This window comes from Morone saxatilis, unplaced genomic scaffold (assembly GCF_004916995.1).
Source record: "Morone saxatilis isolate NCDOM2014 unplaced genomic scaffold, NCSU_SB_2.0 Contig20, whole genome shotgun sequence".
In the NCBI taxonomy this organism is placed as follows: domain Eukaryota; kingdom Metazoa; phylum Chordata; class Actinopteri; family Moronidae; genus Morone; species Morone saxatilis.
The window spans coordinates 22,416,542-22,430,900 of NW_023339763.1; the positions used below are offsets into that span (position 1 = coordinate 22,416,542).

General features: G+C 42.3%; 2 protein-coding genes across 3 annotated transcripts in view; one reads left to right on the forward strand and one right to left on the reverse strand.

Moving 5' to 3' along the window:
- Positions 1–118: 118 nt before the first annotated feature.
- ckma (creatine kinase, muscle a) lies at positions 119–3,586 on the forward strand. Its single transcript, XM_035666071.1, has 8 exons — positions 119–277; positions 1,598–1,805; positions 1,967–2,121; positions 2,245–2,377; positions 2,629–2,800; positions 2,885–3,008; positions 3,096–3,285; positions 3,408–3,586. Exons 2-8 carry the CDS (start codon positions 1,613–1,615, stop codon positions 3,584–3,586), a joined length of 1,146 nt encoding a protein of 381 aa, XP_035521964.1. The 5' UTR covers positions 119–277; positions 1,598–1,612.
- Positions 3,587–4,074: 488 nt separating this feature from the next.
- Positions 4,075–14,359, reverse strand: part of mark4a (MAP/microtubule affinity-regulating kinase 4a) — a 27,547-nt gene continuing 17,262 nt past the window's right edge. The window contains exons 13-18 of one of the 2 annotated variants that reach the window (XM_035666072.1): positions 13,852–14,063; positions 12,053–12,156; positions 10,721–11,005; positions 8,772–8,854; positions 8,066–8,147; positions 4,075–7,976 (exon numbers count right to left, since the gene is read on the reverse strand). In XM_035666072.1, coding sequence (XP_035521965.1) covers positions 7,640–7,976; positions 8,066–8,147; positions 8,772–8,854; positions 10,721–11,005; positions 12,053–12,156; positions 13,852–14,063 — 1,103 coding nt within the window. In that variant the 3' untranslated portion in view covers positions 4,075–7,639. The remainder of the gene's footprint in view (positions 7,977–8,065; positions 8,148–8,771; positions 8,855–10,720; positions 11,006–12,052; positions 12,157–13,851; positions 14,064–14,359) is intronic. The other variant, XM_035666073.1, reaches the window with a different exon arrangement.

Genomic DNA, 14,359 nt, shown 5'->3' on the forward strand with positions numbered 1-14,359 from the left:
GGGGGCGGTAGGGGGAGGGTATGGGTACAGCTGTGGTACCCGTCTTGGATGACTGAGATGTAAATGCGTCCCTTTCATAAACTGTTCAGAGTATCAGTACAGAGGACTGGCCAATGAGGGCGCAGCAGGCACTAAAATGGCCAAGCCAATGGCTGAGTGTCTGCCCAGTATATAAACAGGGAGCAAAGACCTCCAGAGTTGGGTGACCCCTATTTTGGCTGTGGTGAACAGGATTTGATCCCAAGGATTGTTACCTCTGTTCTTGTCTGGTGTACAGGTAAAGAAATGTCACAGAGATGATTAGCTTTGTTTAGTTAAAGAAGCAAATATTTGGAGGCATGTGTGGATTCGGAGAATCATTCAAACATTTAGAATGGCAAAAAACCTGGCTGGTTTTTTTTCTGCAATGAAGGAGAATGAGAAGAAGTTTTGGAGTCCATGATGAAGTGAAAGATGAATGCACAACAATTCTGGGATGTTTGAATCTATATTAACATGCAACATATAATGCATTCTGGGGAAAAAAGAGACCTACTGGCTATTAGATGTCATTGAATAGATAATGGTAATATGCATGAATATGATGTTTTAGCATAGCAGTAGCTGTGTTGCATTATTAACTTGTATTGCTATATATGTATGCTCTCTGCAAATGGTTGTCTCATTTGGATGGTGATTTATGTGGACAGGTGCCTCACAGTTTGAGGCATGTAAGAGACTGCTTGAGAGGCCTCTGATGTCCAGTAAATGATTTTAGCCAGTTTAGAGTCATGTTTTTAAGATGGCTTTTTGGGCTAACGAGATAATTAGCAAGTGATTACTGCATCAAAATGTTTTTATTTCATAAACCAATATGGCGTATTACCAAAATGCTACACTACAGTTCACTCAGATCGGATTTCATATGATGTAACAAGTGCGTCATTGCAAGCATCAGTCTTTTATAATTTATATGATCAGCCAATCAGGGCGAGATAAAAACAAATTACTAAACGTGAAGGTGTACATGCCTATAGATAATTAGATGTAAACAAATCTTGTTGGAACATGTGGACTGAAGGGAAGCATCTGCAGCCTGTCAGCATAGTGACAACTTTAAGTGATGCACTCAGTGTTTGAACCTGTAGGTTGAATGGTGAAGTGTGATACAAAGAAGGTGCAGAGTGTTTCCAAAGGGAATACGTATGTAATACGTGTATTTGTGTCAACGTGTAAACTGGAGAGCTGGGGTCGTGTGTGACCCAAGAGAATTAAAACGCTACTTGTAAATGCTGAGGACACTTGACATAAACGGTATGGATTCAGATGTGCTGATGCTAAAAATACCCAGGCAATACACACCCCTACCACTACTCTATTTAAACTGGACATTTGAGCCGTCGAGAATTGAGTGTCACTTGTTACCAGGATTCCTCTGCAGACACCACCTTAACTCTGCAGCTGTCTTACAGAATATCCCATATCTGTCAAATGTGGGAGATTTTTAGTGGCTATTCAGATCATCTTCACAGAAATTGTCAGATTAGGATAAAGTGGTTTTTAAACATCCGGAGCCTCCACTTAAGTTTTCTCATCCTGTGTGTCCCTCTCTTTGCAGTGTTAGAAAGCAATCATGCCTTTCGGAAACACCCACAACAACTTCAAACTCAACTACAAGGTTGATGAGGAGTTCCCCAACCTGTCCAAGCACAACAACCATATGGCCAAGGTCCTGACCAAGGAAATATATGGCAAGCTTAGGGACAAGCAGACACCCAGTGGCTATACCCTGGATGATGTCATCCAGACTGGTGTCGACAACCCCGGTGAGACCAGACAGACACAGAAATATTTTTTATAAATCATAATAACAATTCTTAGTCTTATCTGTGAATAAAATCTAATTAAATAAGCTTGTCTATACAACAACTATTATTTTCCCTCCCATCTTCTAACTCCTGCTTTCCTATTTGCCCCCTCCCTTCAGGTCACCCCTTCATCATGACTGTTGGCTGCGTCGCTGGTGATGAGGAGTCTTACGAGGTCTTCAAGGATCTGCTCGACCCCATCATCTCCGACCGTCATGGTGGATACAAGCCCACTGACAAGCACAAGACCGACCTGAACTTCGAGAACTTGAAGGTGCAGTACCCCAGTATTCAAAGAGCAGAAAGGACTATGAGAAACAGATATCCCTACAAAACATGCTCAGTGCCTTACGTTGGTGGCCTTTGTTTCACTTTGAAATCAAACCTTTGTCATTAGGGTGGTGACGACCTGGACCCCAACTATGTTCTGTCCAGCCGTGTCCGTACTGGCCGCAGCATCAAGGGATTCACCCTGCCACCCCACAACAGCCGTGGCGAGCGCAGAGCTATTGAGAAGCTGTCCGTTGAGGGTAAGCTATTTATAGTTTGATTGCACAAGTATGCAAAGGGTTAGGTGCTAAGCCTAGGCCTTTCCCAAACAAAAGAATTGTCAAAAATAATTTCCAAGAATTGGAAAGTGTCAAGGACACGCGGGGCATATACCATGATGAATCCAACATGCAAAAAAACAAAACAGCGCCGTTTGCTTAATATTTCTTGTTGAGATCTATGCTATCGTAGAAGAACATTCAATCTCATAATCGTACATCTGTCTTTCCAGCTCTGACCAGCCTGGATGGTGAGTTCAAGGGAAAGTACTACCCCCTGAAGTCCATGACTGATGCTGAGCAGGATCAGCTGATCAATGATCACTTCCTGTTTGACAAGCCCGTCTCTCCCCTCCTGACCTGCGCTGGTATGGCCCGCGACTGGCCCGACGCTAGAGGCATCTGGTGAATATGATGAATAATTGTCAGCAGGCCAGTATGGATCTGCACGTCCATTATGATTCTGAGTGTTTTACTGTATCCATCCAGGCACAACGACAACAAGACCTTCCTGGTCTGGGTGAATGAGGAGGATCACCTGCGTGTCATCTCCATGCAGCAGGGTGGCAACATGAGGGAGGTCTTCAAGCGTTTCTGCGTTGGCCTGCAGAAGGTACACATAACGGGTCACAACAAGCCATAGTTTGACTGAGTGAAGGCAGTGTGGTTGTTTATCTGACTCTCATTTCTTATCTGCCAGATTGAGGTGATCTTCAAGAAGCACAACCACGGCTTCATGTGGAACGAGCATCTCGGCTACATCCTGACCTGCCCATCTAACCTGGGTACCGGCCTGCGCGGTGGCGTGCACGTCAAGCTGCCCAAGCTGAGCACACACGCCAAGTTTGAGGAGATCCTCACCAGGCTGCGTCTGCAGAAGCGTGGCACAGGTACAAATATGTCCACTCTTTAGCTTGTACACCTGTGGATCAGGTCTCTACAGGGACTCTACAGCATTACGAAATGGAAGGTGTGATGTGTAATCTGTACCTCCTCCCTTTGTCCTCTTTAGGTGGTGTTGACACTGCCTCCGTGGGTGGTGTGTTTGACATCTCCAACGCTGACCGTCTGGGCTCCTCCGAGGTGGACCAGGTCCAGCTGGTGGTTGATGGTGTCAAGCTCATGGTGGAGATGGAGAAGAAGCTGGAGAAGGGAGAGGCCATCGACAGCATGATTCCCGCCCAGAAGTAAAGAGGGACAATCTTATGTTTTTCTCGTGACCATTCATGTGCAATCGAGCCAGCTGATGGGCGCGCAGAGGAAACAGCCGCTCACCTAGAGACTCTTGACTCTGCCCACCTCTTTTTCTTCCTTCCAGCTTTTTTTCTTTTTCAAGTTCTCCAGTGTTGGTTGGTAACATCCTGGGATCAACCTCCACTGAGCTGGGCTCGCCTGGCAGACGTGGCATCACCTCCTTTTTTGTTATAAAAAGTGATGATAATTGAAGCTGTTCATACTGCTCAATAAAAAAGTGCCCCATGATACAACTAAACCTATGTTTGCTCTTTTGTGTTGCAGCATGTCAGTTACATTAGGGCCAAGAACCCTCATTGCTCAACAAGTATAATCTTCACATATTAATACTCACCTTGTCAGAGGATCAAAAGATATCAAAAATATTCACACTGTGCATGGTAACTTTAAAAACAAGACAACGAAATGAAGGAAAAAATGCCAACATCAGTGAATTTTATTAATCTTTTAGCTCCGTATTCTCCTTATATACCACAACCACTCAATCTCAGTTTACAGTTTGTTTCTGAGGGGAGGAATTAAACAGTAGAGCAGTGTAAAATTACTCATACAGGTCAAACTGTGTGCGTTCTTCAGTCTCTGAAGTATCAACTGCTTCCAAAATCTGCTTTGAAATGACAGTGCATGTTAAATACTGAGCCCCCTATGGGTCCTAATACTGTACCATCCACCATCTAAACCTGACCAGTGACACACTGTCTCTGAGCAGGTATACACGTGCTTAATCAACACTCGGGTCAACAAAACTCTTCTCAAGAATTTTTCACAGTAGTTTCCACCTTAAGACAATGTTCATCCATCTTATACTAAGAGTGAGTTGTTTTACATTTTTTGTTTTACAAGTTATTTGCTTTTTAGCCCCTTTTACTTAGAATTTCCACTGAAATGCTTTGCAAACAACCTGATTTATTCATGTTTGCAATCAGGAGACAGTGACATAATGTTTCTATGGCTTGAATGCAACCCAGGGCTTTCAACATGTCAGGGCATTATTGGGATCAGTGTAAATTCAAGTTAAAATAGAACCAAACTGCACAATTTATTCCCAACCTAAGAGTCCATGTTGGATCTAAAACGGAACCATTTTCTTACACATTGTACGTTCTGGTACATTTCATAGCATATCTAAATACTTCTACGAACTTAGAAGCCAAGGTTGAGTGAAGTCACTGTATTTTACCCAAGCCTTCCTGTTTATTTTGGTGAAAGGGGGAGAATCTGGTGCTACATTTAGCACCATTTCTTTGTATTAATTCATGTCGAAAAACGATCGCATCTGCATTTCACAAAGCTTCCGATTCTAGGTGTGTATCATGTTTTATTTTTTTCCCCCTAAAACCCAAACTCTGAAGTCATGCAGGATTGCAGGTTGGTTTTGTTCCCCATTGTCACTGACAGAATCTGCTTTAAACTAGAATTACTTCCCTTGCTCTAGCTATAAATAAACCTTGAGCTCTAAGATATATACTATATTCATATATTTTATATACAGCCATCAACTGACTGATATAAATCCTGTTTTTTTTAAATGATATTATTCTAAAAAATAAATAAAGTACCTGTGCAAATATCCACAAATTGAAGTGTTTCACATTTAAGACATTGGCGCCCTCCAGTGGCTAGTTCTGGGTATTACCTATACAGGTACACTGGAAGGAGCTGATTCAAGTCAAAGCAAAGTGCATTGAGGTCTATATTACCTAATGCTAATATACACCACAATGAGAAACGTCCAGGGATAGGACAAGGACAGACTCCTGGTGCCATATTGGTGTCTGTTTCTCACCCGCGAGGAGGAGGACAGGTCAACACCAGTCACCCCCATTGGGCTCCATGAAACAGCACACACCAAACAGGACTGAGAAGATGTCATACATGGGTCTACAATGTGAGAGTGTGGATGATGGCTGAGTGTTCCCCTGCAAGAAAACAGGGTCCCAAACAAAGAGCCGAGGAAAGCCAAACGCTCATTGTAACGATAGAAAAAAGTTGGTGGTACGTACGAAGGTGGTGGACAGCTAAGGTTGGCATCCCTGATAAAAGTAGGGAGTCTGGGAGTTTGATGGGTGGGAGAGGAAATGGGGGTGGTGATAGGGGGGAGTGTTTTGGGTCACCATGAGCAAAGCCACAACTGAGAGATAGTATTAACAGTAAATCAGCAGCCAAACAACATGATCTCTGTAGCCTACGTAAATATCACAGTACGTTATTCACTAAAAACAGGGAGGGAGAATAGAAAGCTTTCTCAGGTTTTTCTGTCTCTCTTTTTTTTAATATATTAAATATGTACTGTATGAAGGCGCTGGGGGTTGTTCACTTTAAAGGCAACTGGACTAACAAAAAGAAAACACTGTGCACACTGCCTTCATCGTGCCTTTCCAGATTCAGAATACTCCTCCCTGACCCCTGCAGCCCAGTCATCAATAATGGACAGACCAGTTTATAGACTGTGCCACCAAAAGGAGAGGGTGGACGTTTGAAGTGTGTGTAAAAGTGAGTGTGTAATCTGAGAGGTTTCGCTGCTGGGCTGATGTGCTTTTGGTGTTTCCCATCAACATGCTGAGATGATGGCTGAGGTGAGATTACAAATCACAGAATAGAACCAAAGAATTGCATTGCACTGAAAATAAAACCAGTCTTTTAACAGTATCTCATTTTGTGGCGGGACAACTGACAGATTTCAAGGGCAAGGTTTGCACGGCAAATCGCATTTGTTGCTCATGCTAGCTCGAAAGATTTAACAGTTGAAGGGCTATGACTTGGAGAGATATTCTGGAGTGTGTGTATCTGCTGTCATGTCTTCAGTACAATGCTTTTGAAGGAAGGTAAAGAGGTGAAACAGGACGGGAGGTTGGAAAATCCAAATGCTTTGAACGAGTGCTACTGACGATGACCAGTGCCGATGGACAGTGAATCCAGCCAACCAGAGAGCAGCATGAGATCTTTACAGATCTCATTCTTTTAGAGCCAGCATAGATAAAGTATTCAATGACAATGGTATGAAAGTTATATAACCTTATAATATTTAACCAAATCAGCTGTATTGATTTCATTTTGATAGCGGGGTAGACTCAACACTGCACCAAAATGTTCTTGTTTTCTTATAAGCGAAAAAAATTCTGCTAACCAAGGGGTCTCAATAACATTATCTACATTTTAATTTCTGCTAGTCCCATGCAGAGAAACTAATGTTATTGAGAGACTCTGCTAGTACAGATGGAAGATGTCACTGGCTTTTTGTATTCCAGGTCGGCCTCTGATTGGCTGCTTCAAAGGCCTGTCAACCCTGCTCCCACTGACCTTAATCCAGTGCAGTCGTCACTGCTGTATGTACACAAGTCAAAGCAATGCAACCCTCTGTGGGTGCTTATCTGATTTCGTCAGACCATCTCCACGTTTGTGCATGTTATTGTCCCCAGGTGATAAAAAGTCGCAGTTAATCATCAGTAAGGAAAAGAAATGAACAGTGTGCGAAAAGGTGACATATAAAAGAACAATTTAAAAAAAAGGACTGGCTGGTTAATGACGTCCAATACACAAGAGATGATTTTTCTGTGGTGGTGAAAGTGACAGTGGGGAAAAACAATGATCAGAGCAATAAATAACAAAATAAAGAGTCATTATGGCTAGAGTAGCAATAAAAAATATTCAACTAGATTCCGTCTGATCCAGGTCCAGTGGGTGCAGTTGCTCAGTGAAGACGTTGGCTGAGCTGGGTGGGGTGATTGGGTGGAGGGGGGTGCTTCAGTCTGTGTGATTTTACTGGTCAGGTGTGTGTTTATCTGTGTGTGCGTGTGTGTGTGCAGGGGGGGTAAGTCATGAAAGAGACAGAAGGAGAAGTCTTTTCTCTCGGGTCCAGCCCCTTCTCTGACATTTTTTTTTGTCAATTATTTCCACCCCCCTCTCCCTTTTGCGTACACAAACACACACACATCAACACTCACTCACTCACCCAAAAACACACACTGGTTACGCAAACACACCCTCCATTCAAAGTTCAAGGTCTTTAGAGATTTGGGTGGCAATGTCCCGAAAAGCTAGCGGTGCCCCCCAGAGTCGCGTGTAGCGCACCCCGTTAGAAGTCTCAGAGGTGCCTGTGGAAAGATGGCACACCTCAGCCTCGAAAGCCACGCGGCCCCCTGCCACGCCGTGGGTGCAGGAGAGCAGAAAGGGGCCGGCATGGTGGACCTGGCAGCCACATCCGAGCGCCGCCTCCCGCAGAGCCAGTACCACCTCCGCAGGGTCCCGCCGCCCACCACCTCTCAGATCCCAGCCACGTCCGACGGCCCGGGGCTCGGACGCTTTTTGATACCCAGGTAGATGGCAACTAGAGAGCGAGGGAAAAATCAGAAAAAAATGTCACCACTGGCCACCTTGTCTCATAATTAAAAATATAAAGGAACATCATTTTTTTACTAAGTGCTGTTGATACAGCTGGAACACGTGCACTGACCTTGTGACCGCAAATCTCCTGATTCCCTCAGATTCATTTGTGACCCTGTAGGACAAACAAGCAGTGTAAGAGGTAATCCTCTGGAGCATAACGACCAACCCACAACTCTCAGATGAGATGGATGGATGGATATCATACAGTGAGACCAAGCAAGCATCAACAACAAGCAGCACATGATGTGCAGAACAATATGTCCTCACCTTACAGGAAGGCACTCAATTTGTATAGCATGCATGTATAAACGCCGTTGACTTTTAAGTCACTATTGTTCATAGCATTCCCATCCATTCTTCCCAAGAACGCATGGAATAAACATTTAATGACTTTGAATTAACCCATTAACCACAAATACAAAATGAAAACATAAAACATTGATTGTAAGGGTAGATTTATGTAAAAAAAAAAAAAAAAAAATCAGACTAATTAAATCCACTCTGTCTCTACTGACAATAACACTGATCCTGAAACTGAAATTTAATAACATCTATCAAATGAAATCTTCCTTGATTGCAACCATGCTTGAAACCAAGTGTATGGGACCTTGACAGTATGAAGATGATGAACAAGTCATGCAGACAAGCAATAATTCATAGATAGAGGTATGAAAGAGTCAGGCAGATGGGGGCAGCACAGGCAGACAAGAAAGAAGCGAGAGACATGGGAACTTACTAACTGTTTTTGATCCTTGTGGAAGAGTACAACCCGAGACTGATTTGTTTGAGCCCTGGCGCTTGGACGGGTCAAGGTTGACCCTGATGCCATGATAGGGGAAAGCACAACAAGATAAAGATGGAGAAAAAGAGGGAATATGGGGGTAAGAGCAGGGGGTGGGGGTGGGGGTAAGAGAGAATATAATTGAATCACAGGAGAGCAAGTGGTGGAAAAGAGCGCAGCGCGGGAGCTGATTGGCAAGGATAAAGCTGAGGTTTGATAAGATTAGACATGTGTGATTATGACGACTGGGAGGGAGAGGGGGGCAGAGGATAATCCAGGGCCACAGAAGGGCTTGCCAAAAGGCCTCTGTGAATAAAATGTTCCGATAAGCATGGATCCATATCCAAGCTGTGCTCAAGCTGTAAGGAAGGACTTTCAACGATACATGATTTCATATCACACATTTGATTTTCTTGGTTTGATTTAACGTGAATCTTGTCTTTCAAAGACATTTTACATTTGAGATGCTTCTTAGAACAACTTAAACTCACTGAAACAGCAGAACAAGCCTGACATCCTAAATTAAGGCCCTTGTTCTCTGTTCCCCATGACCATATTAAAACATATGGGAACAAGAAACAGAGTAAAAGTTATGCTAAGTGGAGACAGGTAGGAAGAATTGTAGCAACTGATAATGTAACAATAGCTTTATAAACAAAGATTTTGACTAAATGACACAAATCCCAAACAAAATAAACTTAAACATCACAAATAGTGAAAAAGCAGCTATAATACAAACAAACTTTGTATATTCTGCAGTTAAAGGACTAGTGTGCCATTTTGGAAAATACACTTATTTCACTTCCTTGCCAAGGTGAGAAGATCAATGCCACTCTCATGTCAGTGTGCAAAATATAATACAGAAGAGACTAGCTTATCTTAGCTTAGTCCAAAGATTGGAAACAGCTAGCCTAGCTCTCTCCAAAGTTAAATAATACACCTACAAGCACCTCTAAAATGTGTAGCACAAAAATTAACAAGTACAAAAAGGCAACATGTAAAAACATTAATTAGTGAACTTTTAAAGGTGCTAGTAAGATAATTCCCCCCTTTTTTCCAGGCTAGCTGTGACTTCCAGGCCTCCTGTCGTTTTACTTAGCTGAGCTCTCCTGGCTGTATTATATATTTAATGCACAGACATGAATTTGGCTTGTCTTAATTTAGTATAAAAATTATTAATATTGCCCAAGTTGTGTAATTATACATACAGTATTAACTAAAAAAAACTCTGATTCCAGCCATGACATTGTTAGTCAGACATCGGCAGTTAAATTAATAATATGAATAGTTTTTTGAAATACACTTATTCACTTTCTTAAGTTGTAAGAGTAAGATATGATGCCTCTCTCGTGTCTGTATGCAAATTATGAAGCTATAGCCAAGAGACCATTTGTTATTAGCTTAGCTAAGCTTAGCATAAAGACTGGACATAGAGAAACAGCTAGCCTTGCTCTGACTGAATATATCTTGTTTAATCCGTACAAAAACGTTCCTTGCTGAGCTTTAGACGTGCTGGCAGGCAGAACTATTTAAACCGGCTAGCTGTTTCCCCCTGCTTCCTGTCTGTATGCTACACTAAGCTAACTGTCTCATGGCTCTTGCTTTATGTTTAATGGAGGGTATCAAACTTCTCATTGAACTCTCAGACAAAAAGTGTATTTCCCACAATGTTTAACTATTCCTTTTAATCATTTCATCATATTTACAATACATTCAACACTTATTACATTATCAATTACTCAAGATTTTCAGATTAAGACATAAAAATACTCCTGTATAAAGATTAAACAGGAGTAACTTCCAGTCTAAGAGAGCACTGCGTTTTGGTCTCTCAATTACTATACAGCAACAAAACCTGCTGGTGTTTTTCTTCTCTGTCTATGCGACATGTGGCGTGCATCTACCTGCGAGTGAGTTTCGAGGTCAGCTTGGTGAAGAGGTTGGAGGTGGCCCGGGTGCGGGCGTGTGGCAGAGGACTGGCGTCATGGTGGGACAAGGTGGGAGAAGTGGGCGGGGCTGAGTACACGGGGGGCCCACGGTCCCTCAGCTGTCCCCCGTGAAAGGTGCTGCGGATTGTGGAGCCGCGGGTCAGGCGGCATCTGTCCGAAGAGGAAGAAGAGGAGGCAGCTCCGGCCCCAGCGATGCTGAGCGTGGAGGGAGACGCTGCAGGCATGCGGTGTCCCAGGGAGCTACAGCGAGGACGAAGAAGTGATTGTGTCTTAAGTTAGTCCAGCCATCAGATCTTTTTTTTTTGGTTTCCCTAAATGTATATACTTTGTTTAGATAATTCAATTTTTAACCTTTTGCTTTTAAAATGTCATTGGAGCAAAAAGCTGGCCTTTTGGTTTAAAGCTCTTACACACGACCTCTATTGGCATCAGCAACCAAATCTGGTATAGTTCTGCTTAACTATATTAGTTGCTGGTACTTTACAGCAGACAAGGTGGAAGAAATATAGTTTTGTCAGATTTTGGAGATTTGGGCATGTTCTTAGTAGAACTATAGAAACTGAGCCGGCAAGCTTCCAAGACACAAAATGTACTGGGAAGTTCTATTTCAGACTTTCACACATCCTCCTAACAACAGAACAGCTGAAGGTGACAACTGCTACCTCTTTCGCCAGGTTTTTATGAGGATGTCCAATCAGAGTAGATGGTAAATGTATTGACCAAGAAAGCTCTCCTGTTACTCAGCCAGCATTAGCAGATACAGAAGCCCGTTCTGCTACGTGATCCTGGCCGGTATGTGTGTGTCTGTGTGTGTGTTGCTGCTGTATGTAAAAGGTAATATAGCTACGTGTGAAAAAGAAATGGTCGAATACAATTAATTTGCTTGGCAACGTTGTGTAAGTTACCCAGCTGCTATCTTACTCAGAGCTGTAGTGGCCCAGAGTGGTAGTGGGCGTCTGCGTCAGAAGTTGCATGCAATGCATGCTGGTACATGTAGGCACAGCCAGCACATTTCGGCAAGCAGGAGAACTCTGCTTTCACGATCAATATAGCAACACGCACTGAGGAATTTATTGCTTCAATTGATTACATTTACCATCAACACTGATTGCACATCCTCATAAAAAGTGGCAAGATTTCCCTTCAAGTAAATACAAAATGGCCGCAGCATCCATCTTGCACCTACCTTTTAAAGTTAATGTATGGCTGCTGGTACCTGCTTTAACTGCCATTTAAAGATCTGTGCTGACAAATACGAACATTACAACCTCCAACACAAAGTCGTACCTGTTGTCTTTGCCGTTCTGCAGAAGCGAATGTCTGTCAGCGCCTGAGCGGTCTGTGCACACATATGTATTCCGGCGTGTCATAGCGCTTCCAGGGATGTTATTCTACAGAGAGAGGAATGAGGTAAGAGGCAGATATTACCGTCAAGAGTCACTTTGATATACAGTGGAACCAAACCCACTGTACGTTGTTACAGTGCTCAGCATTCACAACGACAAAGTTTGTAACAAAAAGCTACTATCTGTATATGGGTGGGGCTATACCAGAAGTTGTTAGAAACTGCCTAGACTCAGTTTACGTGTGAAATTATTTTCTACTGCCATTTATACTCCTTGTGTTTATCATATTCCATTTTAACTCCACCTCCCAAAAAAGTCAGTTTAAACTGAGTCTAAATAAATGAAGAACTGGAGGTTTTAACAGTGGAAAAATACAGACTTTCAGAACTGCAAGATTCTGCTGTGGGAGGAATGTAAAGTTGTCCTGAATTAGAAACCTTTTGGCCACAATTTAATTATTACTATTTTTGTTTAATAGTCTAGATCAGTGTTTCCCAACCTTTTTCCTTAAGGGACCCCCTTTTCATCATTTAATAAACTGATGACCCCTGACATATATGCGACATTTGTTTTATAGATATGTCACCCAGGTTGGGAACCACTGGTCCAGATTAGTATTTAGTGTCTTAGAGATAAAATGAACAAAAATGTGAAAAACCCTCTTGGCCATTTTGCATACACTTAGAGACAGTCAGCTCTTCAGTTTCCCATCCACTGTCAAGTTGTGCACAGTGCCAGTGTAAAGTCAACAATTTTCTGATTTCTAAACACATTAATGAACATTTATCCTCCACATATATCCTGACATCACTGTGGCAAGGGTGATGAGTCCAGCTGCTTGTAGCAGTGTGTGTACAATGCTGACTGAGTTATGACACTGAGAAGCGACATTTGTGGCAAACTGTGTTAATCCTGTCACAGGATTATAACCCTTTTTCTATCATTAGGTAAAGTGATGACCCCTGATTTTATGGATATTTCATATTATATTAAATGAATACAGAACAACTGATAAACTGTACAATGAACCTAAATAGTGAACTGCAGGAAGTTTGTGTAAAGTGAGCAATTTGGATGAATTTTAAGCCAATTATTTCCTGTGAATATTGTTACAGAGATGAGTTTTCCTGATATTTTTATACAATTCTTTGTCTATATTATGTATTTTTATCATTTCTAACAATCATACATAATTTATAGGCTACTTTTTGACAAATTCATTGTTTTCTTCTCATTGTTCTATAGGCTGTATGGTTGTTTGAACCTGTCTAATGCAGGACGAGGTTGTTCATCAGAGACTGAAGGCTCTGCGAATATAGCTTGTGTTCAGATCTTCTTCAACTTTAGATCTTATATAATATATACTTTAAAAAAATAAGTTTTCTTCACAGAAATGAATGAAATAGTAAGATACAGGTCTACTGTGTTTATTTTTAAAGTTTTCTTTTACAACCCTTAAAATCAAGAAGGCCTCACGACCCCCTGTGAAGCTTTGGCGATTTGCCTTATAACATGTTAAGAATAGAGGGTAAAAACAGTATTACAGAATAATTCAACAGCATAAATGTCATTAAAGTAAATCCAAAAATATATTATTTAAAAGTGATTTGATTATTGTTGATGTTCAGCTTAGGAGCCCCAGGGACAAAACCCTGGGCCCCTTTAGTCTAATAATGCCTCTAGAACATCACTTGAAATTTACAGTCTCCTCCCAACCTGAGGAGGAAACCTGTCATTTACCGTGGTGGCAGTCATATCTTTGCGGCGGTCTGGGATCTCAGACTTGTTGGGGTTGTTGGCACTGCTGACCATTGGGCTGGAGGGGGGGAGGCTATGGCTCCCCATCACGCTGCAACTGGCCTTACGTGAAGGCATCCGTCCCTCCCGCAGCTCCCGATCGCCCGTGCTGGTTGGGCTCCGTTTGGGGTGCATGACGGGCATGGAAGGCCCGCCTTTGTTGTGGAGGACAGCAGAGCACAGACACACAGAGACTCATATAAGGAATATTCTGTAGATACGGCAGGGTATGCAATGTATATTCAGTACAGCTAGTCACAGCCATATGAAAAACCAAAACAATAAGCTAAATAAGTTCTTCTCTCAGATATGGGACTCGAGCTGAGGTCAACAGTACATGTTACCACATTTTCTTGTTAGTTTAAACTTCATATTGCAATTTTTCACTTGTTAGGTTATAATGTCTCTCTTCATCATCGTTATGGCTGTTGTCGTCATTGTCATTGTCATT